At 33.0% G+C, this 25,904-nt stretch overlaps 1 protein-coding gene across 2 annotated transcripts; it reads left to right on the forward strand.

The window, feature by feature from the left end:
* Positions 1-87: 87 nt before the first annotated feature.
* Positions 88-24,489, forward strand: LOC142346081 (uncharacterized). Of its 2 annotated transcripts, none has more exons than XM_075398580.1 (4): positions 88-254; positions 2,015-2,088; positions 17,643-17,861; positions 23,985-24,489. In XM_075398580.1, the coding sequence occupies exons 3-4, from the start codon at positions 17,702-17,704 to the stop codon at positions 24,230-24,232; spliced, it is 408 nt and encodes a 135-aa protein (XP_075254695.1). In that variant the 5' UTR covers positions 88-254; positions 2,015-2,088; positions 17,643-17,701; the 3' UTR covers positions 24,233-24,489. The 2 variants fall into 2 exon arrangements, with proteins under 2 accessions (XP_075254695.1, XP_075254696.1); XM_075398581.1 differs by having other exon boundaries at positions 17,650-17,861.
* Positions 24,490-25,904: the final 1,415 nt, after the last annotated feature.

Genomic DNA, 25,904 nt, shown 5'->3' on the forward strand with positions numbered 1-25,904 from the left:
TGTGTGTGTGTTTTTGTGTATGTGTGTGTGTGTGTGTGTGTGTGTGTGTGTGTGTGTGTGTGTGTGTTTATGTGTGTATGTGTGGGTGTGTGTGTTTATGTGTTTGTGTGTGTGTGTGTTTGTATGTGTGTTTGTGTGTGTGAATGAAATTGCTTTTTTCCAGTTCGTGACATCTCAGTAGAAGAATTGGATTTACCAAAGTCAGCTCGATTGAGACGTGAACATGGTGTAATAGATGTTGTGTACACAAACAGGTTAGATATTTTTACTCATCCCGATTATGTTCTTACTTTTGTCACGCAGAAGCGAACAACCTGTTTTTTAACTATTGGCGTGATCTTATTGGTTTTTAAGTAAAACTTTTGTTGATATTTTTCTCCTCGTCATTATAAAACCTAGAGTGCTAGCCTTACAAAAACTCCTCACAAAACTTCAATTGGTTTTGCATTTTCCAAAACAAGGTTTATGTATAATTTTTTATGCCACTTTTTTCTCAAGCAATGCAAAATTGTTTCGTTGGATAGCATGAACAGTACGTACAGGTCAAAAACGTTTGAACTCAAATCTTTGATAAACAGGGCCTACGTAATCCCTAAATATATAACTATTTTTCAGCATTTTTTTCTCGAATAATTGTTCCCGGGTCGAGAATTTTCAGCGGATAAATCTTACACATTAGTCTGCTTAATCTGCTGAATTTTCAGCACCTTTCTTACATAATATTAGCACTTTTCAGCACACTAAGCGGATAATTATGTAAGATCTAACTTCTAACTGCTGAAAAATATAGTTTTTCAGCGACTGCCAGCGCATTTCTTACATAATTTCCAATACTTATCTCGCACAATATCAGCACTTAATTTGATTCAGCATCTTCTACGTCTCTGGAAGTCACTTTTTTCGCAATTTTTCTTAATTTTTATAACTTTTTTGCCAAAATATGTTCAAATCATTGACATTATTGTTATTGGCTTAACCTTTAAAGATAGAGTGGGATTGCTAAACTGTCTGAACAGACCTCTTTGCGTAAATTTTCGCCCGAATTTTTGCATTTTATTTTGATTTTGTTTAGCAAAATTTCGACCAAAGTTTCCTATTTCGGTTGATACTAGAAATAATTTTTTGTTATTAGCAGCGATGCGCCTTCATAGCGAGGCTGCCATGGTACTGAAGTTTTGAAGTTTTTCATTGAATTTTTGTTCTGGTCGACAGAATTTGGATCGTTTTGGGGAGCCAATTTTTTCATAAATCGACAAAATTGTTAACATCAATGAAAAGTCAAAAAGAAGCAGTAATTTTGCTAATGCTAGAACGTCAGAGAGAGCAGAATATGAAGTACTTCCAAAGCGTAAAATTTTCAAATTGAATTTATTTTATTAAATAAAATGAAGAAAGAAATGTTTTCGATCAGATTTTCAGATTTTAGCGACAATTTTATCAAGTGTGACAATACAACAGCTGTTTTTGCTATTTTAGCAGATTTTCAATAATGCTTTCAACGCTGATACATGCAGTCGAATGTGTCACAGATCTTATAGCTCGAATCCCATAAATGGACAGCGAAAAATTCAAATGGCTTAGACTCTATATAATTTAATAAAATAATTTGTGTTTTTTAGTGTTACCCATATTTGTTATAATTTACCTAATTTTGTCGCATAATCTCCTTAAAGAAAGCTCTCAGTGACGGTTTAAAAGGGCGTATGTGAACCTTTATGATGTTCTCTTTCCACAGCTTGTTTTTTAAAAATTATTTTGAAAACTAGGGTTTTTTTTCAGTTCTTGAGTTCTGATTCTATTTTCTGTTCTTTTGGTTCAAAATGGTTATTGACAGGTTGTTAAGAGTGCACGTCTCGAGAAGGTCTGATCAGCAGCATATTGACGCGAAAAAGGTAGCTGATATTTAGTTTCTGGAGTAAACCTATATGTCAACTGTGCATTAGCTATGCATTGAGATTCGCTTAGGTTTTGCAGACTAAAAACAATTTTAAACTTGGTTTAAATTGTGTTTCAGTGGAGAAATAGCAACGGGATCAGGAGATACAGAAGACACTGTAGCGCTACTCCTACTGAAGAATCCTATCAGAGGTAAAAGTTCAATTACAGGTACAAAATTTCCTAGTCACTTTCTCAAACAAGTTCTTAAGAAGATGACTATATGAAAAATTTAACTAGGTCGACATTTTACGAGGAATTTTTGTAAAATTTGCTATTAATATAAGTGGAGTTAAACAGTTTTTTTATATCTTTTTGTGTTTGATGCGTAGGAAATTAAGGAAATTTTGATCTCTTCTATTTTCACCCTATTAACCTAAAAAATAATAAAATCGCCTTTGCAGTTCATCCCACACCAATCTCATAATAGACAGGCACTTGTAACATTTGCCATAACTTATATAATTTGCTGCAATTTGGCGTGTAATTAAATTTCATTTATAATGATAATGCTGTGTTAAAAGCGATTGAGAAATAAGCGGAGTCCAAATGCGTTAATCACAATTTATTGATCACTTTTTTGCTCACTACAGTCAAACTTTCACTTTTGGTTTACCCGTCGTAAAGAAAAAAGAAAAATACCAAGTTGTAGCCCTCAGGATCTAGTTTTGATTTATATAAAAAAGTATCCAAACTTGGATAAACGGAACACTTTAAAATTTCGATGGAACAAAAGAAAATTAGAAAAAAAACATCGGTCGGGGGGGGGGGGGGGGGTGGGTTGAAAGTTGAAAGATTGCGTTGAAATCTACCATAAAACAAATCGGGGAAATTTATACGAAACTTAGCAAGGTTAAATGAAGTTCCGATTGTAACGAGTCATTCTTTACAGTTTTGAGCCTAAAGTTAACTAATTTTGTTTATTTCGAAACAATTGTGCAAAAGTTTCAAACAAAACAATTTATTTTGATTTTTTATCCGTTTTGCGTTTTCTGCTAACGAAAAACTATTGTATGATTCAATGTTTCTCGGTATTGAATAATTTTTTTGAAAACAATTTCCTTTAGGCAGTTTAGAGTTCGCAAAATAGCAAAAATTATCTTGTGAGTTAAAAGAAAAGGAAAAGTATTTTTTCTAAATTCTAGAGTTGTTTTGCGAAAAATTCTTTATGCTTCATTAGAACTTACAATTTCAGTTTTTCAAAAAAGGGGAGACATAACAAAACCCTTTCTGAGGAGGAACACCAAATGAACAAAATTCATTTTTAAACATTAAAGAGGGGAATTCTGAACTTTTTTCTATAATACCTTTCATTTTCAGAGCAGATCTTTCGAAAAAATCTGCTCTGGCAAAATGTTACACTGACGAATTTGAGAGTTCATGGACTCAAATATTTATAACACTGTTTTTTAGATATGCTCTGCGAAGTATTTTTTTCGAGTCGGTAGGCGTCTCTGAAAAAAATATACTTAGTCCACTGATTGTGAAAATTCTCTGGTTTTGAAAGATGAAAAGTATGTTTTCTTTCGTTTTTTGTTCACATGAAAATTCACTAATTCTTAGAAACTACTCCGAAGAGTGAAAAAGCCAAAACGTAAAATAAAGAGACAACCATTCTACCTCAACGCTGCTTTTTAGGCATAAAAATCAACGTTCTCTTAGATTTTAGATACACAAAGATACAGAGCGGAAAAACTGTGCGAATTTAAAAAGTTTTATAAAAAAATACTTGATATCTGCTTCTAGTTGCAGTTTTAAATTCATTTTGAAAACTAAAATGTGTTCATTAAGGCTATCTGGTAGCAAGAAAACAAGACATTGGTGAAAGCTGGAGAAGCCTAGGTAAAGATTAGTTGCCAAGAGAAAACTATTGAAATTTTTTTGGCTTATGGCACTGGGTTTGTTTTTGTGTGTTTTTTTGTGTGTATGCATCATTGTGAATTTACATCTACAAGTGTTTGTTGTTGTAATGTGTGCGAGAGAGAAAGAGAGAGAGAGAGAGAGAGAGAGAGAAAGAATTGGAAAGAGTTATTCTGAGAGAGTTATTTCCAGCAATGACGGACGCTAATCTAGGCAGAGTGCAAAAAACTATAATAAAAACCAATATTTGAAAAAACTAATTAATATTTCTGAACAATTCAGTCAAAAAACCAGGTTTTAAATCTGTCAAAAACCAAAACTATAATTCTTAATTTTGCCGGTAGAACATCTGCGAAAATATAAAAAATAATTGTTTCATTATGCAGAAACAGAAAAAAGACAAAATTTTCTGAAAACTTCAAAGTGTCAATTCGAGGTTTACTGTCATTACTACTATTACCGATACCATCGTCCCAAGAATTCCACACCTAATGTTTAAGGCAATGCAAAGAAGATTTAACCAAACGATAAAGAGCCTTGAGTAAAGATCAGCTCCCAAATATAAAAATGTCAAAAGTTTTTGATTCTGCGGTTTTTTTATTCTGCGGTTTGTATTTGTGTGTTCAATTCAAGCTCTAACATAAATAAAAATGAATTTTTTAAGAAAAAGAAGGAAGAAATATTTTTCTAAATGCAAGAACTCTGTTGCGAACAATTCTTCATACATGATTAGAAATTACCGTCTTAGGTTTGCAAAAAACGCAGGGATATGATTCAGAGCACATTTTCTCTAGTGCAATGAAGTTGTTTCCATGCATCCGAATACTCGTAACGTTTTCACAAACAGAATATAAAGGGTTGTTATTACAACTTTGAGAGGTATACTGGAACATAAAGTTTTGTGCACAGACTTGCAGGAGCCATTTCCTAAATCAAATTTTTACAGGTCTGAGCCTAAAGATAACTAATCTTGAATTACTTGAGCAAAAAACCCAAAAGAACTTAATTATGTTTATTATTTCTTTTTCAATCCCCTGCTTTCTGCTAACTAAAACTAATTTAGGAACGAACTGTTCTTCAAACAGTTCTTCATAATTCATTAACGTAACCATCTCAATTGTTCAATAAATAGCGGAGACATAAAAAACCGCATCAATGAAGGGACAACAAACAAAGGAAATTCATTAATGAAAATTAAAGAGGGAAATCTTATGCAGAAACAGAAAAAAAGACAAAATTTTATGAAAATTTCAAAATGTCACTTCGAGGTTTACAGCCATTACCACTATTACCAATACAATCGTCCCAAGATTTCCACACCTAATGTTTAAGACAATGCAAAGAAGATTTGAACAAACGATGAAGAGCCTTGAGTAAAGATCAGTTCCCAAATAGAAAAATGTCAAAGGTTTTTGATTCGGCGGTTTTTTATTCTGCTGTTTGTATTTGTGTGTTCAATTTAGGCTCCAACATAAATAAAAACGAATTTTTTAAGAAAAAAAGAAGAAATATTTTTCTAAATGCAAGAACTCTGTTGCGAACAATTCTTCATACATGATTAGAAATTACCGTCTTAGGTTTTCAAAAAACGCAGGGATATGATTCAGAGATCATTTTCTCTAGTGCAATGAAGTTGTTTCCATGCATCCGAATACTCGTAACGTTTTCACAGACAGAATATAAAGGGTTGTTATTACAACTTTGAGAGGTATACTGGAACATAAAGTTTTGTGCACAGACTTGCAGGAGCCATTTCCTAAATCAAATTTTTACAGGTCTGAGCCTAAAGATAACTAATTTTGAATTACTTGAGCAAAAAATCCAAGAGAACTTAACTATGTTTATTATTTCTTTTTCAATCCCCTGCTTTCTGCTAACTAAAACTGATTTAGGAACGAACTGTTCTTCAAACAGTTCTTCATAATTCATTAACATAACCCTCTCAATGTTTCAATAAATAGCGGAGACATAAGAAAACCGTATCAATGAAGGGACAACAAATAAAGGAAATTCATTATTAAAAATTAAAGAGGGAAATCTTATGCAGAAACAGAAAAAAAGACAAAATTTTATGAAAAATTCAAAGTGTCATTTCGAGGTTTACTGCCATTACCACTATTACCGATACAATTGTCCTAAAAATTCCACACCTAATGTTTAAGAAAATGCAAAGATGACTTGGAAAACCGATAAAGAGCCTTGAGTAAAGATCAGTTCTCGAATAGAAAAATGTCAAATGTATTTTTTTGATTCTACGGTTTGTATTTGTGTGCTTGTGAGTGTAATGTATATTGTTTGTGTTTGTAAGTTTGTCTGACTCTTGAGTTCATAAAATGAACCAAGAACTGTTGTGCAAACATTTCTTCATATTTCCTTAAAGAAACAATCTCAGTGTTTCAATAAAACGCGGAGACATAAGAAAATCGTTTCAATGAAGGGACAACAAATAAAGGAAATTCATTATCGAAAATTAAGGAGGGAAAAGTAATCTTTTCTATTTTTATTCTGTATAACATCAGAGCGGATCTTTCGAAGCAACTTCCTCCATGATAATGCAAAACACATTAGTTCGAGAATTAAAGAGTTTTTGGATTTATTTTTTTATGATACTTTTCTCAAATTAGAAGAATTTTTTTCACTTCTCTGTTTTTTTATTAAAAAAGGTGCTCTTCAAACTTTCTTTTGTTTGAGTCTGTGAGCGTTTAATTTAACTGAAAAATAAATTTTGCCATTGTTTCTTAAATTGGTCATATCTTAGATGATGGAAATATATCATTTTTCCTTTTCGCAAAAAGATTTTAAAAAAATTACAATTCCTTTAAAGATACTGCGAAGAGTGAAAAAGCCAAATCGTAACATAAACAGAGTCAATGTACCTCAATGCTAAGTGGAAAAAAGAGTTTTTAAGGACAGCACTTAGAGTCATCTTGGAATTAAGATACAAGTACAGGAAGAGTGCAAAAACTGTTGTATGAATTCTTAAAAAACTATAAAACTTAGTCATTTTTTGCTGCAATTTGCGGTTTTAAATATTTTCCAAACACAAAAATGTGTTCATTAAGTCCAGCTGGTAACCATCTTGGAGATTTCGAAAAGTTGAAAATGAGTTAAAACTAGTGAAAGCTGAATAACCACGGTTAAAATCAGGTGTCAAAAAAAATTTTTTGTAAAATTTTTTTTCGCTGTTGGGTTTGTCTTTGTGTCTTTGTGAGTGCCTGTGTGTGTGCCTTTTTTGGGTGTATGTATGCGTGTCCGTGGGTCCAATGTGTGCGAGAGAGAAAAAAGGACAGACAGAGAGATAGAGAGAGAGAGAGAGAGAGGGAGAGAGATAGTGAGAGAGAAATAGAGAGAGAGAGAGAGAGAGAGAGAGGGAGAGAGATAGTGAGAGAGAAAGAGAGAGAGAGAGAGAGAGAGAGAGAGAGTTATTCTGATATTCTGAGAGAGTTAGTGCCTTTAAATGTTGGACTCAATGAGAGGCAGATTGTAAAAAAACGTCCGAAACAACAAAATATTTTTAAAAACTTCTCAATATTTGTTTAATTTTGAGGCTTCAAATCTGTCAAAAACGAAAAATATTTATTTAGGTCTTGTTGGTAGAACATCTGGGAAAAACTAAAAAGTAATTGTTAAATTATGCTTAAAAAACAAAAAATACAGATTCTTCCGAAAATTTTCAAAAAATTTCATTTCGAGGAGTAGTGCCATTTCTATAATAAACGATCAATTTTTTGAAAAGTCCACAATTAAAAGTCTAGAAAAAGCAAAGAAGACTTGAATGAGTGACGAGGAGGCTTGAGTAAAGGTCAGTTGCCAAAGGGAAATAAACAAATATTTTTTTTGTTTCTGTGGTCAGTATTTGAATGTAATATACATGGTATGCTTTTGTAACTTTGTCTGCCTCTGGTTTTTTTAAATTGTACAAAACTTTTTTAACAAAATGTCTTAAGGTGTTTTTGTTTTCGTCTGCCGAAAAAAGACTGCATTCTTCTGCGTCAAGCAGTACAAGTAATTTTCTCCGACGCATTTAAATTCCTTGTGCATTTTCCCAACGTTTTCTTCAACAGAAAAAAATGGATGTTTTCACAACTTTGGTGGGTATATTGTTACATACTATATTGTGCTACGCACAGACTCGCACAAGCCATCTCATGAAATAATTACAAGTGGCGAGATTTCCGTTCGTAATCACTACAATTCATTGCATTCGCAGCAAACTTTACATTATGTTGCAATTGTTGCCGCTGCCATCAACAAACAAAGGAAATTCATTAATGAAAATTAAAGAGGGAAATCTTATGCAGAAACAGAAAAAAAGACAAAATTTTATGAAAATTTCAAAATGTCACTTCGAGGTTTACAGCCATTACCACTATTACCAATACAATCGTCCCAAGATTTCCACACCTAATGTTTAAGACAATGCAAAGAAGATTTGAACAAACGATGAAGAGCCTTGCGTAAAGATCAGTTCCCAAATAGAAAAATGTCAAAGGTTTTTGATTCGGCGGTTTTTTATTCTGCTGTTTGTATTTGTGTGTTCAATTTAGGCTCCAACATAAATAAAAACGAATTTTTTAAGAAAAAAAGGAAGAAATATTTTTCTAAATGCAAGAACTCTGTTGCGAACAATTCTTCATACATGATTAGAAATTACCGTCTTAGGTTTTCAAAAAACGCAGGGATATGATTCAGAGATCATTTTCTCTAGTGCGATGAAGTTGTTTCCATGCATCCGAATACTCGTAACGTTTTCACAGACAGAATATAAAGGGTTGTTATTACAACTTTGAGAGGTATACTGGAACATAAAGTTTTGTGCACAGACTTGCAGGAGCCATTTCCTAAATCAAATTTTTACAGGTCTGAGCCTAAAGATAAATTATTTGAGCAAAAAATCCAAGAGAACTTAATTATGTTTATTATTTCTTTTTCAATCCCCTGCTTTCTGCTAACTAAAACTGATTTAGGAACGAACTGTTCTTCAAACAGTTCTTCATAATTCATTAACATAACCCTCTCAATGTTTCAATAAATAGCGGAGACATAAGAAAACCGTATCAATGAAGGGACAACAAATAAAGGAAATTCATTATTAAAAATTAAAGAGGGAAATCTTATGCAGAAACAGAAAAAAAGACAAAATTTTATGAAAAATTCAAAGTGTCATTTCGAGGTTTACTGCCATTACCACTATTACCAATACAATTGTCCTAAAAATTCCACACCTAATGTTTAAGAAAATGCAAAGATGACTTGGAAAACCGATAAAGAGCCTTGAGTAAAGATCAGTTCTCGAATAGAAAAATGTCAAATGTATTTTTTTGATTCTACGGTTTGTATTTGTGTGCTTGTGAGTGTAATGTATATTGTTTGTGTTTGTAAGTTTGTCTGACTCCTGAGTTTTTAAAATGAACCAAGAACTGTTGTGCAAACATTTCTTCATATTTCCTTAAAGAAACAATCTCAGTGTTTCAATAAAACGCGGAGACATAAGAAAATCGTTTCAATGAAGGGACAACAAATAAAGGAAAATCATTATCGAAAATTAAGGAGGGAAAAGTAATCTTTTCTATTTTTATTCTGTATAACATCAGAGCGGATCTTTCGAAGCAACTTCCTCCATGATAATGCAAAACACATTAGTTCGAGAATTAAAGAGTTTTTGGATTTATTTTTTTATGATACTTTTCTCAAATTAGAAGAATTTTTTTCACTTCTCTGTTTTTTTATTAAAAAAGGTGCTCTTCAAACTTTCTTTTGTTTGAGTCTGTGAGCGTTTAATTTAACTAAAAAATAAATTTTGCCATTGTTTCTTAAATTGGTCATATCTTAGATGATGGAAATATATCATTTTTCCTTTTCACAAAAAGATTTTAAAAAAATTACAATTCCTTTAAAGATACTGCGAAGAGTGAAAAAGCCAAATCGTAACATAAACAGAGTCAATGTACCTCAATGCTAAGTGGAAAAAAGAGTTTTTAAGGACAGCACTTAGAGTCATCTTGGAATTAAGATACAAGTACAGGAAGAGTGCAAAAACTGTTGTATGAATTCTTAAAAAACTATAAAACTTAGTCATTTTTTGCTGCAATTTGCGGTTTTAAATATTTTCCAAACACAAAAATGTGTTCATTAAGTCCAGCTGGTAACCATCTTGGAGATTTCGAAAATTTGAAAATGAGTTAAAACTAGTGAAAGCTGAATAACCACGGTTAAAATCAGGTGTCAAAAAAAATTTTTTGTAAAATTTTTTTTCGCTGTTGGGTTTGTCTTTGTGTCTTTGTGAGTGCCTGTGTGTGTGTGCCTTTTTTGGGAGTATGTATGCGTGTCCGTGGGTCCAATGTGTGCGAGAGAGAAAAAAGGACAGACAGAGAGATAGAGAGAGAGAGAGAGAGAGGGAGAGAGATAGTGAGAGAGAAATAGAGAGAGAGAGAGAGAGAGAGGGAGAGAGATAGTGAGAGAGAAAGAGAGAGAGAGAGAGAGAGAGAGAGAGAGGGAGAGAGAGATAGTGAGAGAGAAAGAGAGAGAGAGAGAGAGAGAGAGAGAGAGAGAGAGAGAGAGAGAGAGAGAGAGAGAGAGAGTTATTCTGATATTCTGAGAGAGTTAGTGCCTTTAAATGTTGGACTCAATGAGAGGCAGATTGTAAAAAAACGTCCGAAACAACAAAATATTTTTAAAAACTTCTCAATATTTGTTTAATTTTGAGGCTTCAAATCTGTCAAAAACCAAAAATATTTATTTAGGTCTTGTTGGTAGAACATCTGGGAAAAACTAAAAAGTAATTGTTTAATTATGCTTAAAAAACAAAGAATACAGATTCTTCCGAAAATTTTCAAAAAATTTCATTTCGAGGAGTAGTGCCATTTCTATAATAACCGATCAATTTTTTGAAAAGTCCACAATTAAAAGTCTAGAAAAAGCAAAGAAGACTTGAATGAGTGACGAGGAGGCTTGAGTAAAGGTCAGTTGCCAAAGGGAAATAAACAAATATTTTTTTTGTTTCTGTGGTCAGTATTTGAGTGTAATATACATGGTATGCTTTTGTAAATTTGTCTGCCTCTGGTTTTTTTAAATTGTACAAAACTTTTTTAAAAAAATGTCTTAAGGTGTTTTTGTTTTCGTCTGCCGAAAAAAGACTGCATTCTTCTGCGTCAAGCAGTACAAGTAATTTTCTCCGACGCATTTAAATTCCTTGTGCATTTTCCCAACGTTTTCCTCAACAGAAAAAAATGGATGTTTTCACAACTTTGGTGGGTATATTGTTAGATACTATATTGTGCTACGCACAGACTCGCACAAGCCATCTCATGAAATAATTACAAGTGGCGAGATTTCCGTTCGTAATCACTACAATTCATTGCATTCGCAGCAAACTTTACATTATGTTGCAATTGTTGCCGCTGCCATCTCAAACCGGGCTATCGGAATCTGTTGATAAACTTGGGAAACGCCATATGTTTTCACCCCCAATGAATCAAAACTTTTAAAAGAGTCTATGGTATGTGTTTCAAAATTGAACGTTTTTTATTTGCCAGTTTCTTTTGTTATCAGTATAACAAAAAAACATAACGGTCATATAACTTCCGCGAAAAACACTGATTTGCTTTGAACAAGGACATTAAAAATAATCCAAATATTATTATCTGAAAATATGAAATCAAAGACCTCGCTCAAATTCAAAAACACAGACAATTCAGAAAAAATTGTTTCAATCTCCTGCTCCAAAATCTTTTCTGGGATCCAAGTGACTTCTGATACGATTGATCGTGGTCAAAATTACAACTTATCGGATATCGGACTCCTCGAAAAGATAAAAATCAGAACAGAAAACGGCTGCCTGCTCGTAGGGTTCCTGCGACTGGAAACTAATTGCTACGTTTAGATTTAGCAGTTATGCGGTAGTCAAAACCATGAGTCGGAATAGCTTTTTTTGAAAAAATTTGTCTCGGTTTTTGAAGTACATTTTATACTTATATGGCTAGTACGTTTCCTCAGTCTCTTTTAAGTTCATGCCACTGTGTATAAATAACTCCGGCGATCTATATTTATGTGGTCATTATAATTGAACTATCTCTTCTCCGTCTTTTTTTTTAAAACAGAGTGGGCTAGCAGTTTACGGTTAGGTACGTGTACTTTGCGCACAAAAAAAATCAACTCTAACTCTACTTAAGGCGATAAAAAAACCATATAGGGTCTATACCGTACTAGTGTCAAACAAAACCCTGCAGCACTCCTTTTTCGCCCTCAGATACTTTTACTAAAATGCGACTGAAACTATTTCTCAGAAAATCGGATGCTTGAAGCAGATTCGGATCAGAACCGAAAAGGTTGAAAATCATCTACAAATACTATAATGAAATTAATTCCACATGAAATGTCCCTGGAGATTATTGCACGCCGCAGTAGTTTAGTTAAAAAAATGTTCTGCTATGGGATTGCAGGATGGGATTGCAGGTTTTTTAAATCAGATATTTAATTTTATTTGTTGAGCTCGTATGTTTCTTCGGGTTCCCATGTTAATTTTTTAAATCGACATAATCATCTGGACTATATCTGTTTATTTCACCTGTCTTTATTACAATTGGATAGACTTCTCTGTTTTTATTCTATGTTATTAACTTTGTTTTCAACTTTATGTTTGAATTCTCCTGTAAAATTACTACTACAAATGCTAATAAAAAAGTCAGTAGGGACTGTAATCAGTTTTTGATTTGCTTGAAAAAATTCGGTTTTGAAGTAAAATTGTATAAAAATTTCGTTGTTTTAAATTTTCAGTACTATAAGTTTCAAAAATGAGAAATATTAAAAATTCGTCAAGAAGTTAGAAGCTTAGCGTAACTGTTAACTGAACCCAAAATTTTTCGAAGAAAAAATGGCAGAACTTTATGCTAGCCCCAATTTTTTTGTTCCGATAATTTCGAGTTTTTGAGGCCATACAGGGCTAGCATATGTGGTATCTATTCGAAGGCCTCTGCGTCTAGGATTTCACCACAAATACAAAATTTAAGAGCTGAGCCTTTGGAAAAAATCATCAACATTTTCCACACGAAAATCCAGACTAATTAATTCGAGTTTTTTGTCCAATTTAACTAAATTTTTGGTCAAAACTCAATATTGTTGCAGCTGCTCAAGATTCTTAGCGGAACCGGAATATCACAGCCTGGTTCTCGAGCTATACGCCAGCCTGGTTCTTCACTGGGTTGGATTGACTAATTATCTCGTTGAAACGATTAGTGGCCTGGACATATTTAAGGACTGCAAATTTAATTCTGATTGAAGTTAAGAAACTCCTAAGTGATAATCTATGTTCAATCTCATGCTGAAGTTTGTAAGGTTTCAATCAGTGTTGTAATCTTGCTAATATCTTGTCAAGAAAACTCAACTTGCTTACACTCACAAGATCTTAAGATCTAGCAAAACTTAGCAAAAAAGACTAAAGTTGTTGAAGAGTCAAATCTTGGAGATCAATCTGAGAGCCAGCTGCCCTTGGTAAGAGTTTCTAAGGGTTCTTAATAGAATTTGCTTTCACTATTCAAATAATTGGGATAAGGCAAAAAATCAAATAAACACTGTTCGTAATATCTTTGCTACTCTTTTCTGATTGGTTAACCAAGTAGAGTGACTTAGGTCATTGTTTAAATAGTAAATGTCAAATTACTGCAATTTTTGCATTTGTTGACATTAGCACGGATGGTCATTATGTAGCTCTAAATGCCTCAAATGTACGGTATTTTACCTTTAATGATCACCTAAGGTATCACAGAATAAACAACTTAAAAAAATTCACAATAAGTGACAAAATATAAAAAAAATGCCAATTTTGCAACACATAAGTGCAGATAGCCACACTTGGGTCAATGAAAAGCCACACGTTCGTTGGGTCAATGAAAAGCTTAAAAGTTACCCTCACTGAGGTCTATAACCTCGGCTTTCTCAGTGTTTCCCTTTCCAAAATCGGGGAGTGGACAAATTTTCGGTCTCAATTTTTTAAATTTTTCAGCTTCGACCAATTTTGAGATTTGACAAACTCTAAGTTTTTCAATTTCAAAAGTTATATCTTGCTTTCTGATTGCTCTTATTGTTGTTTTTAGCCATTTTTTGTTTTATTTTTGAAACCTTTACCTGGACCATCACCTGTGTTAGCCTAACTTTTCATCCAATATTGAGTTCGATTCAAAAATTTGCTTTAGTCTAGATAAACAGGCAACAAATTGTTTCAGATCTGTTCGTTAATGATCAAATGTTGAAAAAAATTTTGAAAAATTAAAATTTCATTCAAATGTTCTTTGTCAAAATCAAAAAATCAGGGAAAAATGTAGTTATAGCATGAACTTTATCCACATGAACACTTGACTGAACACCAAAAGCTAATGACTCATTCTGCATTTTGCATTTTATTAGACTACAATGAGACTTGGAAAAGAAACCGGATTTTTTTTTAAATTTGAAACCCTTTAATTTTCGGTCACCTTTTATGCCACCAGGGAAATTTCTTGTATTTATATCACTAAAAATATCAAAAAGAAAATTGAGTTGTTAGAAATTCAATTTCATCTAATTTAGAATATTTTTGTGTGCAGTCTTTTTTAAAGAACACTTCAAAAGTTTTTGATGATTTTGAGGTCAATTGGAAGTAAAATTTGTGGTTGTACATCAAGTATAGGAAGAATTAACCCCAGTGAGGCAGTACAAGTACGAACAAACATTAAGCTTCAGGGCTCGAACGTCTATTTCGGAGATAATACAGAAAACAGGCTATCGCGAGTTTGTTTTACTAGCCGTGCTTTGACATTTGTTTTTAATGCTATCCCATTTTCAATATCAGATTTCATCACGACTGCTACTAAAAAGTAACCAATGGACTACAATAGTGTCTAGATTCAACGATGTGAATTACTTTTTATGATGCCGATAGTTTTGTTGACTATGAAATTATTTGTTTTGAAAAAAAATATCGATTATTTAACCCTGGTCCTCTTATTCGCAGTCTTTTTGGCGGCTTAACAGATAGTCATTAGTGATGACAACTCGTAAAAAAGGTGCAGTTTTCTATGCTTTCGGTTTCATTTATGCACTTGGAGATTGCGTACTTAGAAACGACAGTTAGTCTTTACTTTATAGACTTTGTTCTGGAGTGTTTTCTCTACATTGCTCTATTTTCCGTCCTTTGGTTGGCAGTTGTTTTGCTATTTGAAATCAACAAGCGCTCATTCTGAATTGTGTAACAGCATTTGCGTTTTGTTAACAGAACAATTCAGTAGTCATGATTAAAGTCAATTCTTTTTCTTTACTGTTTTTGTTTGCTTGAATTACTTTAGACGACGTGTCCTGCAATATTTAGGAGTTACTCAAACAGGTGTATTCGTTTGGCTTGCTTTTGTTTCTTGTTTATGCAACTAATTACTTTTATTTTGACTCAATTTTCACTATATGCAATTTAACCCCTTTGCTTTACCGAAACACCGTCTAGGGGATGTTGCAAAAAGGTTTGAGAAAAATGAGACAGTTTTGTCTCGTTGATAATGTAAGCCACAATCGAAAAGGAATAATTTTGCCAAATACTGGAAAAAGATTGCTTCAGTTTCAAGTATCCTAAATTGAAAGTGATACGTCTACGAATAGATTGAAACGCGCAGGGCTTCACAGAATAGCCGTGACGAGCATCCTATCTTCCTTAACTATTCTGGCGTCCGTTTTCAATTATCTAGATGAAACATGCAAATATTTTTGCTTAATTAGTAGTTATTTATATTCAACAGCCACATTTACCAGTGTTTTCAACTAAAAAATCCTTGCTGAGGAATTAGAGAGAATGAAAGTTTGAATCGAAAGCTTTCAATTTTCACTACTGCCTAGATTCAACTGTCTGAAACATTTTTTACGATTTTAAAAGTTTTTGACTTTGAAATTGTTTGTTTTGAAAAAATTGTCGATATTTTTTATTCTTAGTCCTATTCATGGTCCTTTCTAGCGGTTTGACTAATTGTCGTTGAGATTAGAATTCGTAATGAATGGCTGTCTTTGTGCATTCAGTTTCAATTATACTCTTAATATTATGTGCTGAGAAACGACAAATGCTTTCTCTATGTTTTGCTGTGATTTCCCATTTGTTAATGAGTTTTTTTGAGCTTTACATTAAAAGAACTTTGAACAACTCCTACCTAACGGTGTTCATCAAAATCGGTCCGACAAGGTTCCATCTCTCAAAGTTCCGTCTCTCAATAATTTTTCATCAAAATTTATATAGTTTTTTTCAGGAAACACATTTTATATCAATATTTAAAAACCGTTAAACTTTAAATTTGCTGTTGTACTTTTCGTCTGCATTTCCGAAACAAAAACAATTAAGAGATCTGAAAAACTCTATAATAAAATATATCTTCCTCCTATTGAACCTTCCTGTACGTAGCGCATGGTTTTATCAGACTTCATTTTAAATTTTCAGAATCCCAATTTTTTTAGTGGTGATGCTCATATAATAGTACATTAATCGTTCTCGAAATTTAAAATCCAAAATGTCAACCAAAAACTATTCTATTCTTAAAGTGCCTATAAATATTTTTGACAAACTTTTCAGGTACATAAGGTGCCTAAACCTTCTTACAAAGTCTATTTCGTCACATAGAAAAACTTCCCTTAAGATGTGAATAGCAGGCTGAGCTCTATATAAAAAGAAGCGTGGTTTGGCTCAAATATTTTATTCTTCATAAAACTATCGCAATTAGCGTGCTTGAATAAGTGAGACCTCTCTTTCTCAATTCCAAAACACCAATTGTTTTTGTTATCAAAATAAGTCAGTAGTCATCAATTCAATTACGTAGTGAGAATTTTATTTTCTTTGCTATTTTCCTTTGCCTGTCCTGCTATATTTGACTTTACATTTGTTGAAAATTTTTTTATTTTCTCAAAGAGTCACAGAAAAAGACTGGTGAAGTGTTCAATCAAAATCGTCAATAATGCAAAAGAATTTTTACTTGAGGGGTTCATGTTTTGTTACAAGACGTTTAATGAAACACTTTTGGTAATATTTATCATAATTTAGTGCAAATAAGTATTTCGTAATTAAAAGTTAATCAACTTCTGAATCATCTGATAACTCAAATATTTTTCCAAGTTGTTTCTGTTTCAAATTTCAGCTAAATAACTTCAGCTTTTTTAGCAGCTTGATAAAAACAACGTTTAGTCCTAAAACAAACGTTTTTGAATTATCGTTACCGATGTATTGCTTTGATATATGTTATGCCTTCAAAGGCGAATGTGTGAACATTCTGTGCCACGCAGAGAACAAGCGAGCCTTATTGCTTTGATTTAGGATAAATTTTAATCTAAACATGCAACCATTTTTTTCTGGTGTTTAAGAAACAAGAGACATAAGTTCTGAAAGCACAATAATCAACATTTTAAAAAAAATAAATTGTAGAAAATTAGAAAGCGAAACTTACGCCAATTAAAATAAACCAGTCAGAATTTATGTATTCCCAGCTGTATCTCATGTGAAATTCCCGGTCCAAATTGACCTCTCGTCAGAATTATTACTAATGAAAATGACAGCTTGTCATTCTACGGTATACTACTATCTATCCGGCTTGACAACGGCATCCATGACAGTTTTTGCGTTCCGCACTCACACTCCGATCAAAGGCATATTTGATAAAAACTCAAAATGCTAAAAAGCGGAAATAATTGCCAAAAATAATCGACTGCAACTGCTACCGAAAACATCACTGAGCGCATTCGCTCACAAAAAAGGCGTACGATTTTTGTTAATAAAAATTTCATCACATTTCGTACGTTCGCTCAGAATGAAACATTGACGCGGGGCTGGCACTTCAGTATGGTTCGCTTAGGTTGCAGCAAGCACCTGCCAATTTGCAAATCCCGGGGACTTCAAGGCGATCTGTTAGGAATGTGTGGCATGGGATCTGTATCCAGGGATAAACATTTGTACCATACGACACTAGACGAGGCATTCTTCACAGTCAACTTTCTCCAGAAGGGGTACATTCCATTCCTGGAACCTCTCCACTTTTGCAACGAGCGGGAGATTTGCACTGACAAAATTGGAGGTACTTATTAAATGGTAATTTCTAGCAAAACTGTTTTCATTTTTCGGGAACTTAATCTACAGAGGATAGCTTGTATCTCTTCCCTCAAATAAAAGACACTTGATGATACAATTATGCAAAGGCAATAAACGCATTCAAACGCCTTTTTTGCTTCGAAAAAATTTGAAGCAGATAAATGTTTTATTGGCCATTATGTTAATCAAACAATTTCCTTTATTTTTATTTAGTTATTCAATTTATTTATTGCATTTATTTTTTTACGTAGTATTTGCAAAGCCTTCGAAAGACCTTTTTTGAAATATAAACTTAAGAACATAAATTTTTAAACAAAAAGTTCTAGTCTCAATAATTGTGTCTTGATAATGGTTTGTAAAGCCTAATAGAAAATATAACTAGGAACTATCATTTATATGAATCTCACAAACATAAATAAAAAACTCGGTAATTTACATTTTCGCATTAAGTTGCAAACCCCAATAAAGTGAAAAAAGGCGAACTATCCAAAAGAGAACAAAAAAAACAGTGGATTGCGCAAATAATCACTAATTGTGAAGGTGATCATGAACCAAACTGTATCATGAATCATGAACAAAATCATGAACGTTTACTGTATCATGAACCAAACTAACGAAAAAAAACAACAACTGAGGGCTTAATTTTTTACCAAAACTCCAATATTCAGATAATTAAAATCAGTACAAAACTTAAATTGAACAGAACTCTGGTTCTTAAAAATTATAATTTTGATACACATCCTGATTGTGCTCTATCGGATTCAAGTTTTCTTAAAATGTGCAACTTATTGGAATTTTGACAATATGAAAGTTTAAGTTTGAGTGTTAAGCAGCAGTAAAAATAAGGAAACGTTGTGAAGGTTAACCATAATCAATAACAACGTTTCCTTATTTTTTACTGCTGTTTAACACTCAAACTTAACAAGGAGGCCCGGTAATGTGCGTAAGCACATAAGGTTCCGCCCTCGCTCATCCACATTCTTGACTGATTGGCTACCAAAAGATGAAAAGATGGAACACTTTCAAAAACATACATGTCGTTCAATAAACAACCAATGGAATGCAAAAATGCCACCCTAGAGAGCCGATGAACGTTGTTGATCATAGGACTACTAGAAAAGACAATAATAATTATCAAACAACAAACATTATTTACGACCAAAACTCGATGTCTATAATAAATAAAATCATAACAAGATCAAACTCGAATCAGAGAAAATCTAAATGAAAGAATTTAAACTATACTCCATTAGCCAATTATGGGACCTGTCCTCAACGCTACTGGTTAACAGGTCGACAAAAAGGTAAAGAGGTTCGAAGTTCAGAAATAAGTTTCCATTTTTGAAAACAAATAATTTCACAGAAATCTCTAAAATGTTCAAGTATATCTCCATAGTAATCAATTGATAATTGTCATTTTCGAATGCTCAACTGTGAAAATTTTCGAAGCCAATAGGACCTACGATTATTGTTATAAATTAAAAAGAAAACGAAATTCCTATAAAATGTACAAGTAAAAAAAATCTCAATTAGTTTATGAAATGTCGTAGTAAAAGTACTAACAAAGCTGAGAAATAAATATTTGAAGCTTTAATCGTTATAGAGATTTAAATATAGTTCATTGGAAACGGGTTGTGACCTGCGTTTACAGAGACTGTGCTACAAATCGACCGAAAAAAAATTTGAAAGAAAATGACAAAGCCCAAAAACACAATTATGTTTTTAAAAACAATTATTTTTCCGAAGTCATAAGACTAACAAATTCAAGAAACAGTGATGGATAAAGTTGCTATAACTGAGAAACCAGTTGGGCCTGTTATTAATTAGACTAAGTCACGACCCCACAAATTAACAACATAAAAAAAGAAGCAAAAACTTCAAATAATTTCACGAGATCACACTGTTCAAGGCACTTTAATAATAAGATGGTACCTGCAAAAACTGTAAATTGTAACTTTTTCCTCATTTTAACATCAAAGAGTCTTCCTGATAGAAGGACTACGTACACATGACAACAAAAAGAAACCCAGAAATTGAACAGCATAAAAATCTCGAAAGCTTTTTATGAATTTAATGGTCGAAGCAATCAGTCACAACCTATACCCATGCGCTAAAAAAACTTTCGAATCAACAAAAGTAATTGAGACTTTTAATCGGTGATATTGAGTTACATCGTTACAAAAATGAAAGCAAAAGTATACTGTTGAAATTTTTTTTAATTTCATTTTCAAAGTCATTAAAACAACCAGCTTTAAACTGAAATCTTTACCTAGGTTGAGTTATACGTCCTGGGGAAGCAATTGAGACCTTTCTCTGTTATGTATTTCGGGCATAAAAATAAAAAAGACAAATATAGGCAAAAAAAATCCGAAAAATTTTGCGAGATAAATGTGTCTCAGCCAAAAAGCAGAAACTATATAACAAAGACAATCAACATATTCAGATACTCCTTTTTCCAAAGCTGTGCGTTTTCCCTACTATAATTTCCTTCAATTGAATTGCTCAATAATGTGATAATTTGACAAGGAAACAAAATGAACATAAAATTTGCTTTTATGCTAAAAAAACAGAAAAGGCGTAGTATCAAATTAAAGAGACCATTAGTTGAACATAAAACCTTTACGGACAATAATTTATTACCCAAAGGGAATTGGTTTCCGCTTTTTTTGCTGAGACTGCGCCTGAAGTTGAGAAATTAGATAAAATAGTGGAAAAAATAAAAACTAACCGATTTTTTCTTAAAACAAACATATTCAAAATCATAACAGACATTAGATAACAACTTAAAGAAGTGTGTATGCTCATTTATACCTCCTAAAAGACACGGACTAGGTCTTTGACTGGGACAATAAGTCATTGGACTACAAAAAGGTAACAAATGAAAGGAAAATTCGAGAAATACAAAAAAGTTTACGGAAACAGTTGGTCAGAGCCATAAAACAATGAGCTTAACTCTGAAACCCTAATATTATCTCGTTGGGCTTCCTTTAATGTAAATTTTATCGGCCCTTAATTGAGCCCTGATTTGAAGTTATTGCCAGTAAATTACATAAACATCATTTACTTAGCGGGAATATTTTCAAAAATAAGGTCGCGCTCCATTAAAATCCTTAAAATAAAAAAAAATTATCATAAGGGTTAATGCTGAGATCAACATCAGTGCAGATATTGCTGCGCGTCTAAGAGAACACTCAATTGTTCAAATGGATGTGAAATAGATCAAGTTTATACCAAAATATTTCAGTTTGTCAAAATTAAATAATGGATTTTGTATAATTATCGAGGTTAAATTTGCAAAAAACTGGCAAACTTACAGTTCCAGAAGCCAGCTGGAGTACAAGTAGCTTTCTTTTGGGCTTGAGAAGAATGTGGCCGCAGTTTTAAGATGTCTACTTCCAGCAAATTTCAAGCAAGTGGACCAAATAAAACAAATTTGGTCTCAATTTTGACGAAAAAAGTTTGAATTTTGAAAAAAAATTAGTATAAGTTCTCACCTAAAAACCCGGATCGAACAATTCAGCAACATTTCTCTATCGTTAGAGATGAAATCAACAACACTACATTTAATAATTTGAAGAAATTTCGGCAAAATTAACGAAATTTAGGTCAAAAATACCAAAAATGCGAATAAAGATTATATCGGTCGGCCAAAATTGTCTGAACAAAAATAAACCCATTTGAGTATATAGTTCCTCCCCCACTAAAGTGGGTCGGAACAAACAGCGCGATGAAAAAAATAAAAAATACAAAACACTAAAAAGGAATTATTTCAAAATTAAACTGAATTTCTTGCCAATTATTGATTGAATTAGTAAATTTGATCCCCTCTACGCATGATATAGATGAGCTAAGGACTTACAATTTGAACAAAGAAGCACGGTAATGTGCCTTTGCAGCTAATTTTTGGACCCCCTTCATCTACTACTGCAACTTGTCATTAGTGACCCAGAGTCACACACAAAAAAAAACAATAGATACAGCCAAGAGTCAAAGGTCAGAAAAAAAACTCAAAGCACGTGTTCAAGCCATTACAAACACAAACATAAGCTATTGACTGAAAAGATGGATTTTTTTAGTTCAATTGGGCTTCAACTATACATCAAAATGGCATGTTTTTAAGGCGGCTATGTGACAAAAACTCACAAGATAGCACCAAACACGTTGACCAGTATCCAAAATTAAGAACATTTTAAATGAAAATTAATAGTGTACAAGTCGTAAAAGAAAAAGTTAGAACACAAACCTAGTAAACACTAATGTTTGCTGAACAAAAATGTTGATGGTACCGGTCAATAATGAGATAAATTTGAAATACAAATTAACAAAACGAAGAGCCAGCAGGGCAAAGTTCGATATTAAAAATTATTTGATATGGTCAATGTTAAGAATATGTCCTACGAGTCCAAAAAAACATCAAAAACAAATATTGAGAATTCGGTTCAAATTTGGGAGAAGTAACACAGCCATTAAAATATTAATTTATGTTTAATTGGGCTTCACTTGAACGCCTGTGGGACTTACCAGTTTTGTGATAAATTGCCACGAGAGGCAAAAAGAGCCTGAAGAAAAGTCAAAACCAAAAAGTCTAAATTTTTTCTGGAATTTCGAACGATCAAAGTCCTAAAACAATTAGTTAAAAAACCTTTCAACATATTAACGTTCCATTCCATTAGGAAGATGATAGAATCTGCGATTAATGCAGCTAAGCTTGATTTTATCAAAAAAAGTGTAATAACGATGAACAAAAACAAACATTGAATTTTTTAAAACAAACTTATTAAGAGTTGTAAGAGCCATTATTTGTCAACGAAACGCATCAGATATTCTCACTAGTACGTCCTTAGATAAGCTATAGTACTCCTGTTCAATAAGACTAAGTCATAGGGCTACAAAAAGAACGATAAATACAGCTTGAACAAACGACTTCATCAAAAGCTTACGAAAACAGTCAGAGCCAAAAATTGATGGATTTATTTCTGAAATTAGAAAACAATTTTTGAGCTTCATTCGAATATAGACAAAATCCAACAATTATTGAACCTCTATATAACAATTGAATTGTCAGTATTTGGCATAAAAACCGAGCAAAAAGTTTCAAAAACGTTCAAAATTTATCAATTGAATGCTCCCCAGTACAATCCGAATCAATTTTTAATGTAAAAATCTATGAAGAGACCAAAATTGGCCTCACTATCAACGCGTTTCATGGAAAAACACTGATTGTTTCAAATATTCGCGTAATATATGATTTGGCTCATAATGTTAAGCTATCAAAAGTAAGTTATGCGTTTTGGATAAATATGGCTTAGCAAAATGTCTAAAAAATTTTATTTTAGTACCACAGCACCAAGTAAAGTAGTCATTATCTGAGTAAACTATTGTGTCATCAGATTTTATTCATGTGTAAGTTTCGGACAAATTTGGATAAAGAAGCATATTTTGTGCCATTTTAATGAAGTCTGAGTTTTCAAAAATTTAGCCTGGATTTCAGAATAAAAAGGCGATATAGTGGAGTATATAATTTCTCTCCTCCTCCCCCCCCCTAAGTTGGGTCAGAACAACATGCTCCTCTAACAAAGAAAACAAACAGAACGGTTTTGCATTATTTTGAAATGCTTCAGGAATCGAACTGCAGTGTAGGTATATTTTTGGGAGATAAAGCTGGTCACAGCATTTAAAGAAGTCAAAAAATAAGTTAAAACTTGAGCAGCTGCTAAATGAAGTTATTACTCAAAATAAATGCGATTGAAAGGGCGTTTTTATCTTTAAAAGCGTTCAAAAAATAACTCTCGAAATTGATTAGTAAACAAGGTTGACTTACCTGACGAAAATAATGATGCTATTGCAAAAGTTAACTATTGTTTTTTTTAGTATTGTCCCCTCAAGCACACCTTTTTCTCGTCTATATTTTGCATTAAATAAAGAAGATGCACCAAAAACAACTCATCAGCGCACAAGTCAACTGCAATGAACTTGCAAGGACCTTACATGGCAACCAAACTCCTTACTAGTTCTGTAACACTACAAAAATGTTGCCTATCGAAGAAACAATCTAGCTAGCTTTTTCGAACAAACAATCTAGCTAACAATCACTGCTAGCATTTTCTAGATGTCAATTCATGCTTGCGTGACGTGGGTTCACCAGTCTACCAGTTTGGTTGCCAGAGCGAAGAATCCAGAATTCAGTTTAGACGGCCTCTTTGTCTTTACGGAATCGTAAAGCCAAAAATCCGCAAACAAAGACGAAATCGGACAGGCGAGGAGACAAATTGCAGCGGCGAGGAAATTTTTCTGAATGTCACCCATTTGTTGCCAAAAATTGAGGAAGTTACAAGAAAGTTTTCATTCGTCGATTGAATTGTTCCAATCTGTTCTTTTCGCTCTGCGTGAAATTTGTCATATTCTATTGCTGTCATGAATCTTTGACAAAACGACTATTTAACGTTGATTATAAGACTTCAAAGACGGCTTTCAATGTCGTGTATTTTGTTTTCGTTAACAATTCATGTGAAATTTTAGTGCTATTAAATTTAAGAACCAGCATTTTAAGACAGTCCTCTTAATAACAACAGGCAATTTCAACTGAAAACCGAGAAATTAGTGTTAGCATAACTTACGACGTTATAGATGACGAAAAGCTCTCTACAGTAAGCAAGAATTTAGCTAAGATCATTTTTTGGTTATCGGTTATGTTTCAGTGCTTAAAATCAACGCTTTCACCATATATATCATCAATTTCACCGTATATATCAACGCTATCACAATTTAACCATGCCATTTAAATTCAGAAAAATGTCTACCCATAAATATTTGAAACTTGGCATATTTGCTACTGTTTTCATATTTAGAACTAGTTTATTGTGCTCAATGTTTTGTAGACGCATTGCATTGGTAAATGATGCAGATTTATGAATTAATATTAGTTTAATCTTTCGTTGTGATGCAGTAAAGTATCCATACACACGAAAAGATCATCAGTGGTTTATAACTTCATGAAAAGAATCCAATTTTTCTTAACCAATTTTCAACTGAAACCTTCATTACGGAGCAGGATCATACTTCCTAAAGAAGTTCAACAATAGCTATTACTTAGCAAATTAGACTAGTCTTCTGACAAATCAAAAAGGGTTCCTTTTGCTTGCTGAATTTTTGCCAAAGAAAACCGAAGCTAATTTGATACAACTCAAGAACAGATTGCCTCTGAACGGTTGGTGACCCCGCTTGAAGTCACTGAGAATTGAAGTCACAACTGGATAACTTACCAGTGAAATAACACGTTAACGCCCAATTAACACTCCGAAATCTGCTTCGTAATTAGATTACGAGTTTATCACAATTCTATCGTAACTGGTACTATGTAAATCGTAGTCTAATCACGGTCGTGTGGCATACATTATGGAACTGATGTAACCACAGAGAGCTGATTAGAAACATTACCACACAGTTGCTATAGCCCTCTCGAAGTTATTCAAAAACTCGGCTTCGCCTCGGAGTTAGAACATAGCCGTCAGATTGCCGGAATAGCTGCGAAAGAATAGACCTGCGTGCCATATAATAGAGATAGAAACAGATACAGATCTAAATTAAAAAAAAAGAAAATCGACGCCGCTCAAAAAACTAGGCTAAAAAACATTCAGCGATGGATTAATAAAGCTTGTTAAAATTCATTCCACAGAAGCCTCTTATTAGGGACCTTTACTGCACATATGAGTTCCTTTGACCTTAAACAAATTCAAATTAAACTTAAGTTTTAAAGTGCAAAAGTCATTTTATTGAGTGAGGTAAGTCACGTATGATCAAAATCTAATCACGCAAATAACCTAAAAACTTTCGCTAAAGCGAGTGAGAAATGACGTCACGCGCGCAAATGCCGTTAGTGAGAGGAAGAAGTCATTCACAAAATTTGACTTTTTCAGCTTTGCTGTGTGAACAAATGTAAAACGAAAAAAGAGCGTCAGACGACGAAACAAAAAACATAGCCGAACAATTCCGGAAGCGACTCGAAGCGTCAGAACTTCACTAACAAAAC

Source organism: Convolutriloba macropyga, chromosome 9 (genome assembly GCF_964194025.1).
Source record: "Convolutriloba macropyga chromosome 9, txConMacr16.3, whole genome shotgun sequence".
Lineage (NCBI taxonomy): Eukaryota > Metazoa > Xenacoelomorpha > Acoela > Convolutidae > Convolutriloba > Convolutriloba macropyga.

Bases quoted from the DNA above. Each gene is read 5' to 3' on its own strand.
- LOC142346081 (XM_075398580.1), top strand. From the start codon at position 17,702: ATGTGTGGCATGGGATCTGTATCCAGGGATAAACATTTGTACCATACG. The intron at 17,862-23,984 runs GTACTTATTAAA...AGCATTTTCTAG, and splicing joins TTGCACTGACAAAATTGGAG to ATGTCAATTCATGCTTGCGT.